Raw genomic sequence first — 23,844 nt, forward strand, 5'->3', positions numbered from 1 at the left:
CCCAACTCGACGACCAACTCTGGGCTACCCAGCAAGCCTGCGAGGCGGCGAAGAGGCAAGACCTCGATGTCCCCACGTGGGAGGCCTAGGCCCAGCCAGCTAAACTGCTGGTTTAAATAAAAGTTTGTTCCTCCTCCTCCTCACCTGGTTGACTGCTATTTTTAATGAGCAGTGTAAGATAGATACTTGCCGTACACATGGCTGCCGCCCCACGAATACTAGCTACCGCTAAGATGCACATATTTAATTTTCTAATACAAGTAGTGAGAACCGAGTAGTAGTTGTTTGTTTAACTCAATACTCTAGAGCTTCGATCTGTCTACAGTCTGTTCAACCATACGACCTTAGATACTGCAGGATATTTTTTTTTCTGAAGCTTTGTGAGCTTGGAAGCCAACCCGTATAATCGATCGATCAGTTTTTCTAATAAACGCTGAGGAACCGGGGTAAATATTTCAAGTAACAGTCAGTTATGTCAATTATGCCTTTAATGTTTGCCTTTCCGCTCGATTTTTTCTCGTTTGCCTGATTCTTCAGTCAGTGACAGCGGTAAGCAGCTGCACTGCCTCATACTCCGTTGCAAAACCTACCGACCCAAGCCATGTGTCTAACCCATTGTGTAAAGAAATGATGCTCAAAATGTTGGTTTTCGTTTGAATGCGAGTGTACACTGCTCAGTTACTGTTACTTTGTGCTGCTCCATGTGGGCAAGCTCATCCGCCAAGTATCGACTCCAGTTATTGGCGAAAAAGTGAAATTTGAAATTCTCCCCAGCGCATTAGACCCATCGGTAATGACTGGCCCTTCCTAAAATGTGTATCTTGTCAATTAAGTATACAGCAGAAATACTGACGGCTCTGGCTCTTCGTCTTTGTCAATGGCGGCACACTGTGTTTGTACATTGCCGATACGTTGGAAGCTCCAGAGAGCGCGTATCGACGTGAGCTACATCTCGGCTTTGTTGTCTCCGGAGACCATGAAATCAAATACGTTTGAGCACTTGCTGCGTCGTGTAACGCCTAAACTACAAGTTCTCTTGTTTATAGGGGGCCTTGAAACACTTTTTCTATATAAGAAAACATTGCCGATCCGCAATGTTTCCGAGCTTCCTGTGAAGATGTAAGCGAAATATTATTGCACTTCACGCGTCAGGCAATTGACAACCTCATGTCAAAAGCGGTGACAAGACGCTTGCCCTCGCTTCCCCAATGCCGTCACGCAGCGTCATCGGAAGCAGCTGGACCCACAACAGCTACTGGTTAATTTAGTGAGCGCGATAACGTTCTCAGGAATGCAAGTATTGCTTATTTGAGTTAAATAACTCAAGTATACATTTATATGTACATTTCTGCGATCTCAAAAAGACAGAAAAGGCATTTCGCATTGGCACTCCCGGACTATATACACGACAGTTGCACGTTGCGGCACTTGCTGTTCGAGGCCTCCTACCGAAGTGAAAAACGTAGCGCAGATGCCGCGGCCGCTCAAGATTGTCGCCACGAGCCGTCTCGCCGCCGCGACGTTCAATCTTCTTGCGGGGCCAACGGGGAATTGTTCCCTTGCTCTCAGGCTCCCTTGTGTAGCTTCCAGCACGCTAGTGGAAATGAAAGGAAAGGGAAAGCCGATCGCTACGTCTAGCTTAACTGGTGCTTGAAGGATTCAAACAATTCCTGCGGCAGGAGGTTCGTCGGTAAACGTAACGTAATAGCTAAGGGGTGTTTCTGTGCCAAAACCACGACTTGGTTGCGAGGCACGCCGTAGTGGGGGGGAGGGAAGTGTGGGTTAATTTTGACCACCAGGCGATCTTTAACGCGCCCCCTCCACCCCCCTGGGCTATCTCGAACCAATTTTACGGAGAAATTAGTGGAAGATCCTCGCTCGCAAAGCGGAAAAATCACTAGCATAAGATGTGCACCTAAAACCAGTATTCATACGTACATGATAAAACATAAAATTAAAATATACTTTATTGGTGACATATACTCGGGCCGTTTCCAGTGGTCTTCACAGGTATGCTTTCGCAATATCTTTATAACAATCGAGATAGAATTTGTCCAAGGCGTTCGCAATGTCTCAGTGTCAAACACCTGAAAAATTGGCAATAAAACAGAACAACATATTATGAAGTATATTTGGTTTCTAGCTGAAGCGGTATTTTAACCATGTGATTTTATTTTACCTCAAACAGACTTGCTACCGTCTTGCATTGAAAGTAATTTTTGTATCTGTGTGTAACGAACGTCAGGATAGATAATGACCGCATCTCTGTCAAAGCTAGAAAATTACGAGCAGTAAATAAAATAAGTAGAAAAATTTAATTAAAATTGCATCACTTTCCAGTCCGGAGAGATTCAATTGATGCACTGTTTTCTTATTGCCGTAGGGGCATATTCACACTTTCTTATTATAACGTCTTTGCAGCACTCCTATCTATACTCGTACCAATCAGTGAGGGACCTCTGGCTAGTGGTCTGAGCACACAGCAAAATTGCTGTCAAGACTGAAACACATCGGGATAAAAGAGTAGCGCATAACAGTAATAAGATCTGTTTTCGGATGATCATCTAGTCAGAAAAAAAAAGATTATTTTTACGTTGGCTGGCTGCGGCTGCGTGACCGGGCTGCCATACTCAGCACGTCATATTTTACGGCACTGGACAGCTGCTTGTTGTAATGTTTTTTTTTTTTTAGAAAAACTTCCTGGCGCCTTCCGAACTTGGAAAAATTGTCTGCACGAGATGAAAAAAATAAGAATTATCCAATCCTTCTGTCGAAGCCGAGTACGGCTCACTTAAGTAGCAACTTGTATATCTGTTTCTACTAGTATAAGATAGACATTTAGATATAACTCAATAGCGTGCAATTGTGCTTTGCACATGACATGTATTATGCACTACCCCTACCCAATCGACATGAAAGAACGCCTCAAGACTCAAACATTTAAAATGCTTGCACGCATTATAAACACGCTGTATGAAAATGTTGCCCTATTTAAGCGCAGGTATTGCAATTTATATTTCAGCAAATGGCTGCGATGAAGTGCGTATGTTGATTGTATGTTGATTGACCTGACACGTATGTCGAATGATGGTAACCCAGGAATATATCGTAAGCTTCTTTCTCGACAGCATTTACGGGTGTCCGTGTAGAGCCTGCCCGAATGACGAAGTTATTTAAGGTACTTCTATTTCTACACGGGGCACAATTCACGCGCTGTTAGGAACTCCGTGTGCCCATCAAGTTCTTGATTTCATGGCGACACATTCGATCATCTATTTCTCTGTCATACGAATAGCTTCCCACTTGCAAATACGTACAGTGCTTGGCGATTGAAACGCGATCCCGGGCAACATGGTGGCCGCCGCTTGTTGCGTCACTGGTGACCGCTGAATGGGCCGAATGCAGTTACGATGCATGAAAATTGTGTGTTTCTTATGGACGATGCGCGCGGGCGCCCAGACGAAGAAGACGAATTGCGTTTGGCTCTCGAGCTGTCGGCTGAACTGGCCAGCGCTGCAGCTATCCTGTGTAAATATATTTTGTAAATAGTCTCCAGTACTCAATCCTTCGTTCGCGTAACATTTTGGTGGAGCGTGCCGTTCCCCCTCCTCGCCACGGAGCTCCGCAGCGGCCGCACCGTCCAGCTTTCCACCATGGCTCCCGCTGACGAGGCCTCGTCTGCTCCTACTACTCCGACTCCAACCACAACGTACGTCACGGTTGCCACTCCCCGCGATCCTGGCATATTCTCCGGTCAAGATAATGTCGACGTTGATGACTGGCTCGGCATGTATGAGCTTGTTTGCCGCAACAACCACTGGGACCCTACCATAATGCTCGCGAACGTCCTCTTCTACTTGGACGGAACACCTCGTGTCTGGTTCCGGACACACGAGGAGGAGATCTCTAGCTGGGATGCTTTCAAGGAGAAGCTCCGCGACCTTTTTGGAAATCCGACCGGTCGGCAGCTGGCTGCAAAGAAAGAGCTTGCTACTCGAGTGCAGTCTTCTACTGAATCGTATGTCTCGTACATACAGGACGTGCTCGCTCTTTGCCGAAAAGTCGACGCGAACATGGTCGAAGTTGACAAGGTAGGCCACGTTCTCAAAGGGATCGCGGACGATGCGTTCAACTTGTTGATATTCAACAATGTGTCCACCATCGACGTCATTATCAAGGAATGCCGCCGCTTTGAGCTCGCCAAAAGCCGCCGCGTCATTCCGCAGTTCTCCCGGCTCCCTAACACGGCTGCGACGTCCTCCTGCGTCGCCATTACCGCTTCACCCCCGTCCAATGAGACCGTCACACGTATTGTTCGCCGCGAGCTCGAGGCTGTAAGTCCTGCCCCGTTCCATCCACGCCCAGTTGACCCCACCTTTGACCAACCAGCCCCGGCGATCTCCCTCATTCAGGAAGTTGTGCGGCAAGAATTTGCCAACCTCGGTTTTCCTGCTGCCTGCTCCGTCTCGCGACCTGACGCCCGACTGGTGCCGACAGCTGCGCCTAGCACCAATCTGTATTCCCCTCCCAGATACCGCAACCCTACAGAGTGGAGAACTCCGGATGACAAGCCCATTTGCTTCCGTTGTCACCGCATTGGCCACGTCGCTCGCCACTGCCGCACCTCCTGGATCTCGCCGTATTCGAGCTACTTCTCCCCGTCTCCGCGCCCTTATGCCGACCCTCGCCGCTACTCGCCTCGCCGTATGCCTTCTACCTCTGACGTATCCATCGATGACAGTCGTCCCGCTCGCTCTCCGTCACCTCTGCGCCGTCGGTCCCCGTCGCCCCAGCCACGCCGCTATTCGTCGCCGACCAATTATGGGTCTTCCCGGACGGAAAACTAGACCATGCAGCTCCTGGGGGTAGCGCTGCATTATCTTCGTCGTGTCAAAATCCCCCATTGACGCTCCCAACGAACCAGAACTTACTTGATGTCCACGTCGACGGTGTCCCTTTGACGGCGTTAATAGATACTGGAGCCCAGGTGTCCATCATGAGTAATAACCTCCGTCGTCGATTGAAAAAGGTTCTCACGCCTGCTACTACACGAGCCGTACGCGTCGCCGATGGCAGCGCTGTTGCCGTCACTGGAATGTGTACTTCCCGGATCAGTATCGCCGACCGCCACATTCCCGTTCTTTTTACAGTGCTGACCAATTGTTCCCATGACCTAATCTTCGGACTAGACTTCCTTACGGCGCATTCAGCTTTGATCGACTGTTCTACCGGTACCCTTTGCCTCGAACTTCCTCTACTCGCGCATATTCGTGCTGAACTGCCGAACAACTTTAGTCCGACCGCCTTCGTCCGCCTGCCGCCTAAAACCTTGACTTTCGTCGAATTGCTATCATCTTTCCCTCTGCCCGATGGTGATTACGTCGCTACTCCTGTTCCTGATGTCCTTTTGATGCGCGATATCACTGTGCCCCACTCCGTCGTAACCGTCGCCGATAACCGGACATGCCTTCCCGTCGTCAATTTTGGACTAACAAAGCAAGTTCTACCCCAAGGCATATCGGTTGCAACGCTGCGCGCTATAGGAGATGACCACGTCACGGCGTTTTCCGTCGACGGCTGCTCCGAGTCTTCACCATGTCCACAGGATGCTATTTGCCGTGACGAAACCTTTAGTCCCATGATTGCTGCGGACCTATTGCCTGAACAAGCAGCAGCTCTGTGTCGCCTTTTGGTTTCGTACCACGACATCTTCGACCTCAACAATCGACAGTTGGGCCAGACTTCAAATGTTAAGCACCACATAAATACTGGTGATGCCAGTCCTATTCATCGCCGGCCATATCGCGTTTCTCTTTCAGAGCGTCAGGTTATTCAAGATGAAGTGCACAAGATGCTTGCCAAAGGCATTGTTGAACCCTCGTCGAGCCCTTGGGCGTCGCCCGTTGTGCTTGTTAAAAAGAAAGATGGCACGTGGCGCTTCTGCGTAGATTATCGTCATCTAAACCGAATTACTAAAAAGACGTCTATCCCTTGCCTCGCATTGACGACGCCCTCGATTGTCTCCACGGTGCCAACTACTTCTCATCAATAGACCTTCGGTCTGGTTATTGGCAAATTTCTGTGGATGAAAGGGACCGAGAGAAGACCGCATTTGTCACCCCTGATGGTCTTTATCAATTCAAAGTTATGCCATTCGGTCTGTGCAACGCCCCAGCCACATTCGAGCGTATGATGGACTCTTTGCTTCAAGGGTTCAAATGGACAACATGCCTTTGCTACCTCGACGACGTTCTCGTATTTTCACCTACGTTTGAGACACACCTCGAGCGCTTATCAGCTGTTCTTCAAGTCTTTCGCGAGGCTGGGCTCCAACTAAATTCCTCGAAGTGTCACTTTGGTCGTCGGCAGATTACAGTGCTGGGCCACCTCGTCGACGCTTCCGGTATTCAACCAGACCCGAAGAAAATTCGTGCTGTCACGTCTTTTCCTGTACCTCAGTCTGTCAAAGACATCCGAAGTTTTGTAGGACTCTGCTCCTACTTCCGACGGTTCATTAAAGACTTCGCAGCGATTGCCCGACCACTTACGGATCTTCTGAAGAAGGACGTGCCGTTTACCTGGGGTCCCGCTCAAACTGCCGCGTTTTCCCACCTGACCAACATTCTCACCACGCCGCCTATTCTGGCCCACTTTGACCCGTCCTGCCCTACAGAGGTCCGTACCGATGCCAGTGGTCACGGTATCGGAGCCGTCTTAGCCCAACGCCAACAGGGACGCGATCGTGTTATCGCCTACGCTAGCCGCCTCCTCACAGCAGCGGAGCGCAACTATTCGATTACAGAGCGTGAATGCCTGGCCCTCGTCTGGGCGGTTTCTAAATTCCGCCCGTACTTGTATGGCACGCATTTCTCTGTAATCACGGACCACCACGCGCTCTGCTGGCTTTCCTCACTCAAGGATCCTACCGGCCGGCTTGGTCGCTGGGCTCTGCGGCTACAAGAATTTTCCTATGCGGTAGTCTACAAGTCGGGCCGCCTACATCAAGACGCCGACTGCTTATCACGCTATCCAGTGGACGAACCACCCGCCGACCCTGACACCGATGCCGACGCTTGCGTTTTCTCGGTTTCTCGGCTGCCACAAGTCGCCGACGAGCAACGCCGTGATGCCTCATTGCGCGCCATCATTGATCGTTTGGAATCTTCGCCTTCTGATTCGTCCCTTCATTTGTTTGTTCTCCGGGATGGTGTATTATACCGCCACAACGTCCGCCCCGACGGTCCTGCCCTACTCCTCGTCATTCCTCGGCACCTCCGGTCAGCTGTTCTCCAAGAACTTCATGACTTTCCAACGGCAGGTCACCTCGGCGTCTCCCGCACCTACGACCGGATTCGCCGACGCTTCTTTTGGCCAGGCCTCGCCCGCTCCATACGGAAATACGTTGCGGCGTGTGATAAATGCCAGCGGCGGAAAACACCATCGACGCTCCCTGCCGGGTGCCTTCAACCGCTCGACATTCCTTTGGAGCCGTTCTTTCGCGTTGGCTTGGACTTACTTGGCCCTTTCCCTCTATCAACGTCTGGCAACAAGTGGGTCGCTGTGGCGACAGATTACGCCACGCGCTACGCCATCACCAGAGCGCTTCCAACAAGCTGTGCCACAGATGTCGCCGATTTTCTTTTACGCGACGTGATTCTGCAGCATGGAGCTCCACACCAACTGCTCACTGACCGTGGTCGGACATTTCTTTCAAAAGTCATCGCCGACATACTGCAGTCCTGCTCAACCAGGCACAAGCTGACTACGTCTTACCATCCGCAGACCAATGGTCTCACGGAGCGTCTCAATCGAACCCTGACAGACATGCTTGCAAAGTATGTCTCGTCTGACCATACTGATTGGGACCTCGTCCTACCGTATGTCACATTTGCATATAACTCTTCGCGCCACGACACTGCCGGCTATTCCCCGTTCTTTCTGTTGTTTGGCCGAGAACCCACATTGCCACTGGACACATCCCTTCCAACCGCCGCAGCAGAGACCAGCGAATATGCACTTGACGCCATCACCAGGGCTGCCCAAGCTCGCGAAATTGCCCGCGCTCGCCTCCTGACCTCCCAAGCGAACCAGCGGCGTTTGTACGATCGACATCACAGAGACGTTCACTTTTCGCCTGGATCTCTGGTACTCCTGTGGTCACCGACTCGTCACGTTGGCCTGTCTGAAAAACTCCTGTCTCGGTACACAGGCCCATATCGAGTGCTGCGTGCCGTGACTCCAGTTACGTATGAAATCGCCCCAGTCAGTACCAGTGCCCCATCTGCCCCGACTTCCACTGACGTTGTGCATGTCGCACGCCTAAAACCATATTACCCTCCTGTACCCTCTGACATTTAGATGCACCGGGACGGTGCTTCTGTCGCCGGGGATAATGATACATGCATATTGCGTGTTTCTTATGGACGATGCGCGCGGGCGCCCAGACGAAGAAGACGAATTGCGTTTGGCTCTCGAGCTGTCGGCTGAACTGGCCAGCGCTGCAGCTATCCTGTGTAAATATATTTTGTAAATAGTCTCCAGTACTCAATCCTTCGTTCGCGTAACAATATTACACAAAAATGCATCATCTCAGTGTCATCAGCACCCACCGGTGGCGCCAAGCATTTCCGGCCGCCATGTTGTCCGAGATCGCGTTTCAATCGCCGAGCACTGTACAAGGCGTCTCCTGCGCTCATAGCACAATAAATGCAATTGTTTATATATTTGGCAGAGCCTCTCCTGTTGTAGCTGTATCATTGTGCTTTCCAATAGCTAAAGCAGCAAACGCAATCTGAAAACACTTAGTGCATTCACAAAAAAAGTCTCAGTTCCGCCCAAAAGGCGAAACATACGTTGCGAGAGCAAATTAGCGCACAGCTGTACGGAGCAAGGATAGCAGTTTTCTCGGCCATATAAACTTGTAACCTTGGGCATAATAACTAAATTAAAAAGCACTGGTGTGACGCACGCACAACAAAACATGAACGAGTCGCACTCGATAACCGCGGAAGCTCAGCTCTCAAAACACTGGAGTGAGTAAGCGCGGCGGCAGCTGTGAGCGAGGTGACCTTCGTGCTGCCGCTCGCATCAACGCTAAGCCGCGAAAACGCAGCGCAGAGCGGACTCCGTCCCCGTCGTAGATGGTTTTCAAGATACAGCGGCCCGGGTGGGCGCGCGCGGCGTATCATCGATGTAATTAGCGAAGCTTTCTATGCTAGCTTCCTTTGATTGACGATAATTAGCGAATATGTTGACGGCGAATGTGTAATTTCTTCAGTGTTTAGTCTATTACGAGAGTGGTGAGTTGATGTTGAACGTTACCTGGCGTGCACCACTGCTGTTTGTCTGCGTAGTACAAAGAACACACGGGGAGTGTGTTAATCTTTAATTGAATTATGGTGCTGTACGTGCCAGAACCACGATCGGATTATGAGGCACGCCATAGTGGCGGATTCCGGATTAATTTTGACACCTTGGTGTTCTTTAACGTGCACCTAAATCTAAGTACACTATCGTTTATGTATTTCGCTCGCGTCGAAACGTAGCTGCCACGGTCGGAATTGAACCCGCTACCTCGAGCAATGTCATAGCCGTCAAGCTACCGCACCGGAACAGCGGGATCGAAATGCGCATGCGCAGAACGCTATACGACCCATAGCGTTTACCGTGCGCACGCTATTTCTCAGAGTTAACGTTACCGTGTTAGCGTGGTTTACGTAGTTTACGTAAAACATGGCGGGGGTCCCGGTCGCCCGCTTCGAACTGAATTTAGGCGTTGTTTTGTAGAATTCACTTCGTTCGTAGCAAATGACTGAGTAAACGGCTTTTGCTTAGTTTCATGCCGCTTCGCCGAGAGAGTGTTATGGCTAATCTTGAGGAATTTTCGAGATCGCTTCTCGTTTCGAACGCGCCTAAGCCTAACGAAAAAAAATTTCTCCGAGATGCGAGCGCCACCTGTCGGTAAAGTCGGGAGATAGGCGCGACGACAGCATATGGCCTCTGAGATGGGAACATTTCGGAGGCTATGGTAGACAGCTTGTACTGCTCGTCTGTTTCGCTGCAGATCGGCGCACATGAGAAGTGAAAATACAGCGCGCTCCTGGCTTCCATTGCACTGCCTCTCGCACTTTCCGGATGCACACACATATAGATTTAGGTGCCCTATGTATGCGAAATTCAAAGCGTAATGGAATAGCGTCCCACACATAAACTACGCTATGACGCTATACTAAAACTCTCTTTCCGCAAAGTTCGTTTGCGGAACGGTAACGCTATTTCCCTTAACCTCGCTATTACGCTAACGTTAGACTAAAACGGTCTATTCACTCGTTTCACGACTACGTCGGCTCTACGGATTCTCTGCCTCCTCTCCGCCCTCCTCTGTACTCGAACCTTAGTAGAAAGGTAAGCGCTGCAGTTTCTGCAATGCTGTTGAGGGCGAATAATTACTGCCGTCAAGAGGCTAATGTGGCGACACCCCGGGAGCTTCAGAGGGCATTGTGCACATGCCACCCGACGAAAAGATCCAAACAAGTTCCTCGCGTCGACTTTCCCTCTCTGCCGCGCTCCTCGCATGTATATACAGGCTCTGAACCACCCCCAACGCGGCGTGCAAGACAACACAGCGGCTGTAGCGCAAAAGTTGAAGGAAGAGGCGAAAAAAGCTTCGCTTTAAAAGACTGACCCAGCCTGAACGAGCTAGCAGCTCCCAGAGCAATCCGAGTAGCCACGTGATCGAGTTTCTGACGGATCTCCATCGCGCTGCCAGGTTGAAGCGGGGAGTGCCTCCGAGTGATTCGAGCTTAACCGCAGAGCTCTGAGTGAAGCAGACTAATGTGTTCAAAGGGCTCGATTTCGCCCACCCGAATGTAAACCGCATCCCGAAAGCCGCCTAAAAGCGACCAGTGGAACCATCAGTCTGCCAATAACACGTTAATTTGTTTAGCCTCCTAGGAGCTCTTCTACATTGTATTGCACATTGCATGTTTATGAGGCACGCGATTGTGGTGGGCGCCTGGTTATTTTTGACCATTTGGGGTTCATCAACAAGATGGCTGAAGAGTTTAACGGAAATCGTAGAGGATATTTATGGCGTCAGCGTTTGAGAACATTTGCACTAGTTCGATCTTGACAATGGTGCTTCGAAAACGACGAAATGCGCAAGCGAAATGCATATCGAAAACGAAAAAAAAAATGGCATAAAAATATAGGTTGCCGCCTCGTCATGCCAACCCACGGCACGATGTTATATTTTCAGTTCCTCATTCGGGAAAACAAAACCGGTTATACTATAAACACATCAGAAGCCGTTTAATTTCTTCGTGCACATCTATACGCTGCTTTGTGCATCTAACTATAGTGGTTAAATAATTTTTTTTCGAATTTCTAACATAGCAGTAGGTAATAAAAGCCGACTTGAAAATCTACTCGTACATCCGTGATTCGTCCTTGGTCTCAGCAGGACATAATTTTGACTGCGTGACGGATAATACGCAGTAGTTGAAACAAACTTACGTTTTTTCTTGTCTGTCGAAGAACTTCCATTTTCCGCTTTGTCTTCCTTTTTCTTTCCTGAAAGTCACAGAACATACGTCAAGAATTACGTTTGTTGGGAGATTGAGTATTATAGGCGCAATTTCATGAGGAAGCGCGCGTACGTGTCCCAATTATAGTTGTACACTAGTATGCAATGACTAGTAGACGACGCTTATAAAAACTATAGAGATCCATGCTAGTAACGCAGAGGAGGGAAATGAACATATGTGGAGCAGGCACTTGGGCTGCACCCTCCACTTGCTGTTCGTGAGTATCAGTTTCACCCCTCAAGAGAGAGAGGAAGACGTCACGCGATGACGTCTTCGTCAAGTGATGATGTCACCTGATGACGTCATGTGATGTCCTCTTGAAGAAGCAGCCCATTGTGCGCTTCCCGCTTCTTTGCAGAGTCTCCGGGATCAGCCCACATTTTATTTGAGCCCCGCGCACGCGGAGACAAAAAATCCCGACAAACTAGAGGCTAACAGCTTGGCTGTAAAAAGTTACTGGCGGCTGCTCTACTTAACTGCGAACAATATGCACTTGGTTATCTTCACGTAGATTGGCCCGCATTTTTTTAATAACGCGACGCCTGATAGCATGGACACCCTGTAGATAGGTATTTGTGTAGCCTACATATGCATTTGGGCGCATGACCAATCCTACTCCGCTGATAAAAGACACATACCTGCTGTTTTTTCTGTCGCATTCTTTTCGGCTGCCTCCTTGTCATCCTTCTTTGGTTTATCTGTAGCATACGTGATGAAGCTTGTTCAACAATTAAAGAAATATAGAGGGCGTTTTATGCCGAGCAATTGCGTACTAGTCTCAGATATATCTCCACTTGTAGGGTGCACTGAGTAGCACACGACGTTTATAGACGCTAAGGAGACCTCTGAGAGTAAAGGGCAAAGGCGATGAGGGTATTCGTAGCTGACACCTGAGCTGCGTGCTCCACGTTAATTGCATTAGCGCTCAGTTTCACTTAAAGTAGCCACTCAGCGATATGCCGTGCGGCCTGAGCCATAACATTAAAGCATCAGTTTGTCGTGGCTACATGTACATTTGGGTGCCTAGCGTATGTTACGCGGGTGATAAAAGACACATACCTTGTTCTTTGCCTGTGGTAGAACTTTCCGCTTCCTCTTTGCCATTCTTGAGGGGCTTATCTGTATGTCATAAAGCATAGGTGATAACTTTTTTTTTTTTGTGGCGGAATAAAGATTGGCAACGTTTACAGCTGACGAGCTTGTACTAGTAACAGATATGAGTTCTATAGTGTGCACTCAGTAGCCCACAACGCGTCCATTATACTGGGCGTAAATCATAGGACTGTGAGTACTATGAGCAAAACTTCAGTAACGCGCTCCACGTGATATTCTTTAGCATTTAGATTCGCGTCAATGACTTATTCCTCAAACATGCACAGTTTGGCGCATGGTGTATGCTCTACGCGTGTGATAACACACACATACCTTTTTTCTCTGTCGTACCATTTTCGTTGTCGATTTCGTCCCCCTTCTTTGGCTTTACTGCAGGTCAGAGAACATACATGATGAAGCTTGTGGGAGGAGATAAAAATTTCAAAAATATATCGATGGATCTAAGGAATGCTCGCTAGGCGCAGAGATAACTGTAGCATGCAGTAAGCTGCCTACGACATCTGCACTTACTATACCACTACGTATAACAGATGGAAGGACAGTAAGCATGTGCCGTCGTGTTCTCAGCATACGTAGTTTGTCAGCATACAGGGCTAATATAAGCCCGTTTGCTGGCGCTGATTACATATGACGCCGGGCATATAGCAATTGTATATTTATCGACAAACATATCCGGCTAGATACCAGCCGACCCAGCAGCAGCCGCACCAAGTTCCACGGGTGGGAAAGTGATGGGGAGATGGACCAAGATAGCTTTGTTAAAAAAATTAAGGCGTTTATGTTTTAATGGCTGCCATATCAAAACTTCAATGGCTACAGGTACACAGGCTCCACAATGTTTCGCGGAATGTGTTTATCGAAGCTGTTAAATGCCGCCTTAGATGGATTTGGAGTTCCACGTATGTATTGCGAGTGACCATGTCAGTATTTCAGCAGTCATGCGAAAGGAACGGTTGCCAAAGAAAGTTTTCTAGCACGAGTTTCAGATTGGTATTCGTACTTTAGTAATTAAAGCTGGCGAAATAGGCCGCCCTCTACGTTTTGTAATGTGAAACCTCCGCCTGCACTTGTGCACATAAAAGAAGCAGGAAGTGGACTCCGGACGTTAGCCTCACTGAGAATCTGCTGATCAACGCATTGGCCTTGAGTAACGGCTTTTATTTATGTCTTTCTTATCCTACGTTTTTATGTTTACGGCGGACATTGCGTAATTTGTTTGAAATAGTGCTGATTTTTTAAAGCTTTCAAGCACTGCTTTGGTTAGAAAATCAAGGTGTATCTAACCGTTTTCCCGTTAACCTGGTCACCTTGTAGTCCATGGTCCAGTGGGTAGCGTATCGGGCTGCTGTATTGAAAGAACAGGGTTCAAAGTCAACCGCCTGACCAACTGGGATCACTAAGTATGTGGCAATGTGAACATAAAGTAGCGCTCTTCAACGAACCTCTTTGCCACCGACATGTGTCGCTGTGGAAGCGGGACGGGGTATGTACTGCTCTTCAATGAAACCCTATGACGCTGGCTTAGAGTACTGGGTATTTGCCTATCGGTCTGTACTGGTCTTCAGTGAACCTCCGTGCTGCCAGCTTTGGTCACGGTATGTGCCAGTAGGTGTGTGCCGTTCTACAATGAGAAATACACCCTTTAAGCTTCTGTGATACTGGGTGGAATCAAACCCACGTCGCACGAGTTTCTCAAAGTCCGCAACGCGATGCTTGAGCAGCCTGTGCTACAAATGCACTGGGCGTGGGCCGCTTTTCAATGAGCATCTCGCCAACTTGGGGCACTGTGTATGTGACACAGGGTGTAAGCCAAGTGAGCCAACGCATCGGCGAGCCACGGGTCTTGTTTCACGGGCCACGCGCTGACTACTCGGCAGCGCCACTGGATCGCACAGCGTGTCTAGAAAGAAGCGCGAGATAGGCGACCGGCTGCCGCATGACGCGTTTCTCAGCGTTCGCACGCACTGGCACGCCATGCATTTCGGAAGCCACGCGTAGGCTTCGCGGGGGCACCACTAGATGGCACCGAGTATTCTTAGGAAAGCGCGAAAGAGGAGTCGCGCTGCAAAACGCGACTCATACATAACTCGTTTTGATGCAGGCAATATGCTTTGTTGCGATATTGATTCAATGGTAAGTGCATAGCCATCGACAATCATGGCGATATGGGTACTGCCAAAATCTTTAGGGGCGAAGTTCCTCTAGCCGGGGCTCGGTCCCTCGCGCCATGTACGCTAGTTGCCATTGCTCCCGCCAGAGGCGCAGCTGTGCTATAATTCAAAGGGCGCCCGCTAGGTGGCGCGCCGCCGCTCAGGCTGCGCGGCACACACCTGCACTCCCCGGCTCCGCTGCACACTCGGCGCGCGTGCTAGTTAGCGAACATCTCCACGCAGCTACTCATCATGAACACCCCAGAGGCAAAAGCAGCGGCGCGGCGGGCTCGCAACGCAGCAGCAGCTCGGGCTCCCCGCGAAGCCCCTGCGGTGAGAGCCCGCGAAGAAGAAGAAAGACGCCAGCGCGGGGAGGAAGCAAAAGCCACCATCGATGCAGAGGCTGCGGCAGCGGCGAGGGCTCGTGCAGCCGAAGCAGCAGGCAAGCGTCGACAAGCGAGCCTCGAATCGGAGCGGGCGCGGGAAGCAGCGGTCAAGCGCCGAAAGCGGTCGCTACCTTAGGTTGGTGGCTCCGACGCGCGCTACCTTGTGTACATAAGTGTATATAATTGCATCAATATGTTAATAATAAACATTGTGTATATAAGTGTATATACATTAACCCTATAACAACGTGTCACGTATTTATATGATGTGTGGGCGAATGTTTCATGGTTTTACCGATAAGCGTTGGCGCTTCGCCCCACTGATGAGCATTCACTTCGTGGAGATGGCGTGGATTTTTTGTCATTGTAGAGTGGCATCTTCCCAGTGGCACACACCTAGTTAACCAAGTCGACGTCACGTTCATTGAATAGCGACGCACACCTACTGGCACATAACAGTGACCCAAGTTGTCATCAAAGAGGTTCATTGAAGATAAGCATACACCGATTCGCACAGACACAGTGCGCCAAGTGGGCGTCAAATAGTTTCATTGAAGAGCGGTACTTACCCAGTCCCCCATCTATAGTACCCCATGTTGGTCTGAAAAAGCTTCATTGACATGGGGCACGTTTGTAAACATTGCTCTATTCTCAGTGATACAAGTTGGTCCGGCGGTTGCTTTCGAACGCTGTTATCTCAGCGCAGCAGCTCGATGCGTAATAATAATAATAAATAATAAAATGTAATAAATAAGTAATAAGTAACCATCTTGTTTTCGTCATCGAAAACGGAAGTACGCTTAAGCCTACTTTTTGGTAAGAGAATTTGTCTTCCTCCTCGAATAAAGGGACGTTGCTGCAGCCAGCGTTTCTGCACGGCGCCTTGTCTTTAATATTACGAAGTCAAGTATACGTAACCTTGTTGGAACGTGGCTACAGCGACTGTGCTTATTCGATCATTGTTATTCACGTAAAGAACAGTTCCCTTGATCAAGTTGGTAAACGTCATACACAGAGGAGCGGGTATCCGACTTAGAAATGTACAGTCTGTATTACAGCCGTTTTAAGTGAAACTTGTTCAATATGGAAGTATTTTAATGCCATACGTCGGTCGTGTTACTAAAACTGTGGGATTTGTTTCCCTTCCCCGTCTCGTCCGTGCGCCTATATGCAAAATTCTGATTGAAGTTGCTGTGCGCGGTGTCATTTCTCTTAAGCAGCGATTCCATCAGAACTCACCTGAGCTTTCTGGCGTACTTGCACCCGTTTCAGTTGCGGTTCCCGAACTCTCAATGCGACGACCTAAAGAAAGAAAGCTATTATGAAGGGCGGATCCTGAAAAAATTCTACGTTTGAAGTATTTAGACCTTGGGAAAAATTGAACATACAAATGCGATAGCTGGCATGTCAAGTAGTAAAACAAAGATAGTGAGGACAACGTTAGTGCCTGTAAATGCAGCAGGAGAATACCAGAAGAGAGCCGAAACACATATAGGTGCTGCGGGCTAACAGTTGCTCGAATATTTCGCCTGCGCTTCGGGAAAGACTCTGAAGGGATGGAGCAGTTTTGAATGCTTTGCGTGTCAAACGCTCATCATTGCACGTATTGTGAGAGACTGTGATGCCCCTCTGCATTATACACCAGCGAATTGGTGGAGGTGGTTATGACAAGGATAACTTGCTCATTCACCGGGTCATTTTTTGCCGTTCCCATGACAATTGCAAAAAATAACGTTCCCAAGGGCCCAAAAAGTTGCGGAAACCACGCTCCTCTCTCGTGTTTCAATGGTGATGATGATGATTTATTGACATGTTCTACATGCTTTTCATTCTAGCATTTTTGTGCACATATCCTTAATGTTTTTTTTTTTTTTGTCTTCCTCAAAACTTCTCTATCTACCTTGTGCCACTAGCCATGTCGGTAACGCATCGGGTCGAATCAATACAGCACCTTCCGAGCGTTCTTTCGACCATTACGCTAAACATCTCTTGCTTATCTCGACCGCTGACAGGTTGATGCTTCCGTCACTTTAAAGTCAAATACTTCTTGTAGGTGTACGTTACCTATGGGTCTCACTGGGTAAATCTCTTCGCATCCCATGAGGATGTGCTGAGAGGTCTCCGAATTTTTGCTGCAGCATACTGCACATATGCCTCATCTTGTTGCGAGTACATGACTTTCGGGACTCACTGCACCCTCTTTTCGAATTGCCGAGAAGTTCACACATGGCATCCGAGAGGAGAAGCGGGCACGCCCGTGCCCGCGAACGCGGGCAATGGTTCCCTCGCTTGTCGCACATTCAGTGGCACATACTCAGTGACCCCAGTTGGCGACAGGTTCACTGAAGAGCAGCATATACCCAGTGCATTCGTGGAGCAGCTAACTAAAGCATTGGCATGAATGGGACGAACGGTGCGTCAAGTACCCATAGAATGATAACCCACTAAAAGAAGTCTGAAAACGTATGAACAGAAAACACGGCAACAAAACACATTGCACGTCTGTAAAAACTTAATTGCGATGGCAATCAAGCTTGCGTACTGCCACCCATTAAATAAATAAATGTACGCATCGCTCGCTCACCGAAGTAAAACGTGACTAGGCGACACCCGTTCGACCATGATCGGCCATACTGAACACATGCAAAGTAGCATGAAGTATAACGAAATAATTCTATTTTGTAGAAAAGCAGCAAACGTACTCACCCAAATCTGGACTTGGTTTTGAACTGACAACCGCCTTCCTTATCTGGAGCGCCGCATTAGTCACTAAAGATAGAAGTAAACTATGTATCATGTCCTTAATTTCACACAACTAAAATTACATCCTTAAGGCTGTTTTTATCTATAATTCACCCCCTTTCACGTACAGAAAATGATGTTCGAGTAAACAATACTTCTGTAATATAGGGTGTCTTTCTTAATGGACGTTTTTACCATAATGGGTGTTTCGCCGGCATTGCACCCTACATTTTCCTTTTTTACTGCGATATGTGCTATCCTAGTTCCGCTAGTCGGGTGGATATCTAACAGTTGCACCGGTGTTCATCGAAGGAATCCCGTGCTCCCTTGGCAAGATGTTTGCAAAAATAAAATAAGATATAGAGAGCCAGGCAGTTCACCCTGCCGAGAACGGTAATGCGGGCCTACAGATTGCCAATCGGAAGCGCAACCACTCCGCCGACACTACCTCACACATATTACAGCATCTACAAAGCATGGTGGCGCCTCTAGCTGCTATTATAGACTGACGCTACACTATCCAGCGTATCTATAAACCAGCACCCAGGTGAAAGAATCGAAGCGAAGCTAGGAGTAAGATCGGAGAGACGGGATAGGACAGAGGCGAACAATATAGTCGTGTCTCCCCAGCTTACTACCTGGGCTCGCCATCTCCGCAATAAATGCTGCTCCACCTGCACCTTTGAATATTTCTTCCTTTGGCTATCACTGGCGTCGGTATTGCGATTACCAATGTTTCTGATTATGTATGTGCATTAGTGACAGGCATGTTTCAGATTTTATGGTGATTATTATGATGAATATTGTATCCCTTGCAATCTTTGAATCACCAACCTTTTGAGGCACATCAGCTGACACACAAAGTGGCAATCTCGCTGCAAACCGCAATGCCGAATTATACCACAATGCAGTATGTCTTGTAATCACTGCTCCTAGCTGACAGTCCAAAGAAACCATTACCATTCCTAGTATCCTGGCTGCAACTTTATTGCAATGGCTATTCATTAAGTGGCCACGCTCGACGCCGAGGTGTGTCTTGCGGATGAGGCGCTACCATTTTAATATATTTAGGGGCTACATACCTCTTGCATGCATGCGCATCGCTGAATTTCTCTCCGTGGGCTCATACTCATTGACTCATACCTGGTGACTTAAGTTAGTGGCCAACTAAGTCACCGGGTGTAAGAGGTTAGACCCAAACGCCCGAAGTGGGTAAAGTTCCCAAAGAAGGCTAATTCCAATAAAAGTGCAAGCAAAAGTAACATCGAATTGAGCGAACAAAGGCACTACACAACGACTAAGGTATTCATTTCAGTACAAGATTTAAACATAAATGTATGACACTTGATGTGCCCAATAAAAGTGCTCAGCTAAGTAGTGCCGGCAGCCCTCATATTGTTACGGGGACCTGTTGTTAGCGGAGTGTTGTTAAACAACACTCCGCCTTCATGTGGAAGTTTCAACTCTACTTACACGAGTTTCCTATTTGGCCTATTATTCCTGGCAAACCGTATGCGCCTGAAAAAAGACATACGAAACACTCTGTTAAGTACAGTGGGTTTACAAAGCTTCGCAAAGTAAGAGAATAACGGAGCTAATTTAAAAAAAGATCTCGAAAATGCTCCATTGCTCTTCAATTTATAATGTCTGAAGCGATTTCATGTGGCTCCTCTTTGGTAGTGTGGTTGAAATAGGTTTTGTGCAGTAGTGTTTGTATGGGGACATTTTTGAAGCCGAATATCCGATAAAAACTGTGACGTCGAATGTTGTGCCAGAGGCCAAGCACTTTCCTACCTCTAAATAATGAAAAAACCACAACCCTCCTAAAACGGTGGTTTCAAAAGTATAGTAGCTCCAGTTGATTTGGTTAACAGCACATTCGACGTCGTGGTGCAAAGCTCGTTGTTCCTATAATCTCTGTAAACACTCGTGTGCCGTATAGCCCGGCAGAAACGAAAATTTGGATATTAAATTTCAGTTAAATAACCATGATCATCAGGTTCCTACTTGAAATATCAATTATTTTCACGCCTGTCTTTATGCATATTCTGGAAATAAATTATTGCATGCAAAGCGCCTCTGAGCTACCGGTTGTGTTTCCCTGATCGACAAGGCTTAGTGGCAACATCTGAGGTTGTAGTGTACTGGGATGTACGCGTGAGGACATTCTACCGCATAAATTTCGCATCGAATCATGGAGAAATGCATGTAGTGAAATTCGGAAATGTCTGGCTGTCGAGATATGTCTTCAGTCTGCTACTGCATTTAGAATGAAGGAGGAGGTAAAGTGAGGGGAGGATGATTATAGTAAATATAGATAGCTGTCTGGATGAGCGTTACAGAACCTGAAGCGCGCTTTTGTTTCTGTGAACGGAAGCAGAAAGCTACTTACACGATGTATTAACGTCGTGCGAAGTATGAAGCGAGAAGGCTAAATTGGCAGGTGACACTCCCCACATCATCTGCACTTGAAAAAGTACTTACTGAAGGGAGCATGCCAATTTTATAGCATTCTAGAAGCTGGTGTACAGACCGTAGCTTACGTCAGTCTAGTTACACAACACAGATGACCGCCAAGCGCGAACAATTACCACTATTAGTTTCACATTCAGTCGTTCTTGCTGTCATGGTCGTTGTATTTTTTAGTTACTCATAACATGACTTAAACTATTGCTATGATGATGTCGTTTACCAGTTGAGCAGGACTATCATGATTGCAGCGACGATCACCATGACGCCGTTATAACCTGGCACGGATTGTTCGTTCTTGGTAGGGCTACATGCATATGCGCTTATAAATATACCTCTATATATAGTCATTCCTTTGCATCTTTATCCGTAACAATATAACTATATTTCCTAAACTTAAGGGGCTTGAAACAAGCATGAACACTGTATACTTCCATTTCATTAAAAAGAGTTCCTCATATGTGCAACGCTCGACAAAACGGCTGTGCTTGTTATGATGAGAAGAGACGTTATTGTGAGCAGGCATATTTCATCCCTCAAAAAAAGACATCAAGTTTTGTCATGCTCCTTTGATTTTCGCAAAGCTACAGCTGTATATGCATATTTAAAGAAATTAAAAAACTATCAACTGCAACACAATATAATAGGCAGCAGTGTGACTGGTTAAAAAATTTTAATAATGACATATTAAAAAAATTAAGGATTATTTGAGTACTGCTGTAATTAGCAAGGTTAGGTGCCTGAGTAAGTTTGAAATTATTAGCAATAACCTATCTTGCTCTTCCCGATGAGCCATAAAACGCGCCATAGGCAGAATTGTATGAAAATTTTGTAAAATTGATGGTGTTACCTGTATTGTTGGCTGCACTCCAACATGTTAATACGCCATTCATACCATAAGGTGGAACACCTGTCGTTCATCGCTTATTAATCTTAGCTAAATACAATGTGATTTGAAAGAATATTTTTATACCGGTAATGATTCTCGCCTATAAATTTTACTACGATACGTAATAGGAATCATCAACTAGATGCGCAATAATTTAAAACCTAATATTAGTCTTCAGTATTTAATGCTTAAAGGTGTCAACAATTAAACTGGACAAAATACACGTGCATTTTTACCTACCTCCAGCTCAGTCGAATTGCACTGATAATATTTTTCAGAGTTCCAACGGTCAATTTGATTGTGAAGCAATGCTATTTCAAAACTTTTCCTGGTCTATAAGATGAGTTTCCTACGTGTGGGAGTATGAGTTGCTTAGAAGAAATTAATGGCTTTTTGTCAGAATTTCTTAAAGAACAAATCGAGTTACAAAATTTCGAGGTTGAAAAATAAAAACGTATTTAAATTTCCCTTGGTGATAGAATAAACTTTCGCTACGATTTGATCATTCTAAACATTCTGTTGGCTTCATAAATAAAGCGAAGTTACGCCTAAGCCTCAACTCACACTTTGTTGGAACTTCAGCGTTGACAGTGCTCAAGTTGCGAGGAATAGGGTGGTTGTTACTAGAGAAGGCATTACCGCATTTGATTTTCTTCAATTGTTCTTTGCGCTAATGCCGGCAATTTTATCTGAGCGCATAGTGATCTTCGACCATTTCAGTTAGGTGGTAATCAGTTGCTATCTCAAGCAGTGCTTGCACAAAACAAAATCAGATTTTTAGAATTAAGCACGTTAGCCTGGATAGAATGATTGATGACTTTTTTTCAGCATGCTTATTTTTCCTTTTTTGTTGCTGCGACAGACGCGAACTATATATCGCAGGATTTTGGGGGACCCGCTGACTTCACTTCTAAGTTATCTGTAGCGCGTTGTACAATTGCCGCACTATTGTATAACTCTATTCCGGTCAGGCTTTGGCTTTCAGTTCTGTTACAGCCATTGTTTCAAACATCCGAATGGACAATATTCGCAGTTTCTAAGAATGGTCATCACCTACGAGTCCCCAATAACTCACGCCTGTCATCGGAATATCTCACACGACGTCCTCCTTGAAAACGTTCAAACCAGAAATTGTGCCGAGTTCAAATTTAGTCCTCCTACACGGGGTGCGGACGCTTGCTCAGCACAAGGCATCTGCGGACGCTTTACTGCGGGCGTACAACTACGTTAACTAAAAGCCAAATTATAGAACATATAACACCATTTTTATCGTCACCGTAAAGTTACCGCTATATGTCACACCAACAACTAATGTGTGCTGCCGAAAGAACCATCTGTCAAATCATCGTTCGAGACAATAAACATTGCAGGAAATCAGGATATATTACACAATGCACTTTAGTAAATAAAGGAAGCTCAACTTACCGTAGCCCATGCCGCCCATCATGCCTCCACCCATCATCGTTGGGTCCGTCACGCCTCCGTCCGTCATCGTTTGGTCTGTCATGGTTCCGTCCAGTCATTGCTGGGTCCGTCATGCCTCCACCCATCATAGACGTGTCCATCATGCCCCCACCCATCATACCGCTCCCCATCATCATTGGGTCCATCATTCCTCCGCCCATCATTCCTCCGCCCATCATACCTCCGCCCATCATACCTCCACCCATCATACCTCCGCCCATCACTCCCATGTTACCGCCGTGTCCACCGCCTGCAAATACACACGAAGCGCAGTTGTTCTACATAACATACTTCCATATTATCTTAAGGGGAACTGCCAACAGCATAAGTTTGCGCAGCATGTAATCTGAGAAGCCAAATTTTAGTGTAGCCATTACGTTCACCATCGAATCAAAAACGTCCGCAGATTAGCCTGCATACGTTTGTATTCGCTTGAGCTTGTATTCTGCATGCGCAACGAGCTGCATGTGCTTGTATTCCCTTCCAGAATATCTACTTTTATTGCGATAGCAATTATATGGACACTTCAACCGGATTTCTGCCGTCGCCGTCGTCGTCGCCGTCGTCGTCGCCGTCGCCGTCGCCGTCGCCGTCGCCGTCGCCTTGAGGTTCTCTATAGATAAAATCTTCGCCGCGTGCCGTATGCCCGAGCGGAAGCGTGTGGGGACGCGCGCTATCACGGAGAGCGAACGTACTCAATCTCCCACGCGCAAGCAAGGAAGCGGGAAGCCAGCGCCGGAGGGAGCGGGGGGGGGGGGGGGGGGGGGCGCACTTTCACTCTGCCAACAACCGCGCTCGTCGCTCGCTCGCACCGTCTCTTATCTCCACACGGCTCTGACCTTTATGCGCCGTGCATTCGCCGCTCAGTTTTCGTTGAAGCGATAGACCGCACGTACCTTCGCCGCTGCGGCATATCCGCTTGCTGCCAGAGTTTTGAATGTCGTTGTCTGCAGTCATTCAGTGTGATCTATTCATGTTTGTTTGTGCGCGCTCACACCACGCTTGTTCATTCAGTTAGCAATAGTCGGGCCACATTTTCCAATGCA

At 47.6% G+C, this 23,844-nt stretch overlaps 2 protein-coding genes across 4 annotated transcripts in view; one reads left to right on the plus strand and one right to left on the minus strand.

Moving 5' to 3' along the window:
* Positions 1-23,844, plus strand: part of LOC119459443 (uncharacterized) — a 307,019-nt gene that overhangs the window by 189,721 nt on the left and 93,454 nt on the right. The window lies entirely within an intron of this gene.
* LOC119457753 (translation initiation factor IF-2-like) overlaps positions 1,950-23,844 on the minus strand; it is a 46,823-nt gene continuing 24,928 nt past the window's right edge. Inside the window, exons 7-16 of the mRNA XM_049670364.1 lie at positions 22,881-23,048; positions 22,760-22,834; positions 19,450-19,494; positions 17,941-18,003; positions 16,474-16,536; positions 13,011-13,067; positions 12,645-12,704; positions 12,224-12,283; positions 11,515-11,571; positions 1,950-2,087 (exon numbers count right to left, since the gene is read on the minus strand). Coding sequence (XP_049526321.1) covers positions 2,080-2,087; positions 11,515-11,571; positions 12,224-12,283; positions 12,645-12,704; positions 13,011-13,067; positions 16,474-16,536; positions 17,941-18,003; positions 19,450-19,494; positions 22,760-22,834; positions 22,881-23,048 — 656 coding nt within the window. The 3' untranslated portion in view covers positions 1,950-2,079. The remainder of the gene's footprint in view (positions 2,088-11,514; positions 11,572-12,223; positions 12,284-12,644; positions 12,705-13,010; positions 13,068-16,473; positions 16,537-17,940; positions 18,004-19,449; positions 19,495-22,759; positions 22,835-22,880; positions 23,049-23,844) is intronic.

This window comes from Dermacentor silvarum, chromosome 7 (genome assembly GCF_013339745.2).
Source record: "Dermacentor silvarum isolate Dsil-2018 chromosome 7, BIME_Dsil_1.4, whole genome shotgun sequence".
Taxonomy (NCBI): Eukaryota; Metazoa; Arthropoda; class Arachnida; order Ixodida; family Ixodidae; genus Dermacentor; species Dermacentor silvarum.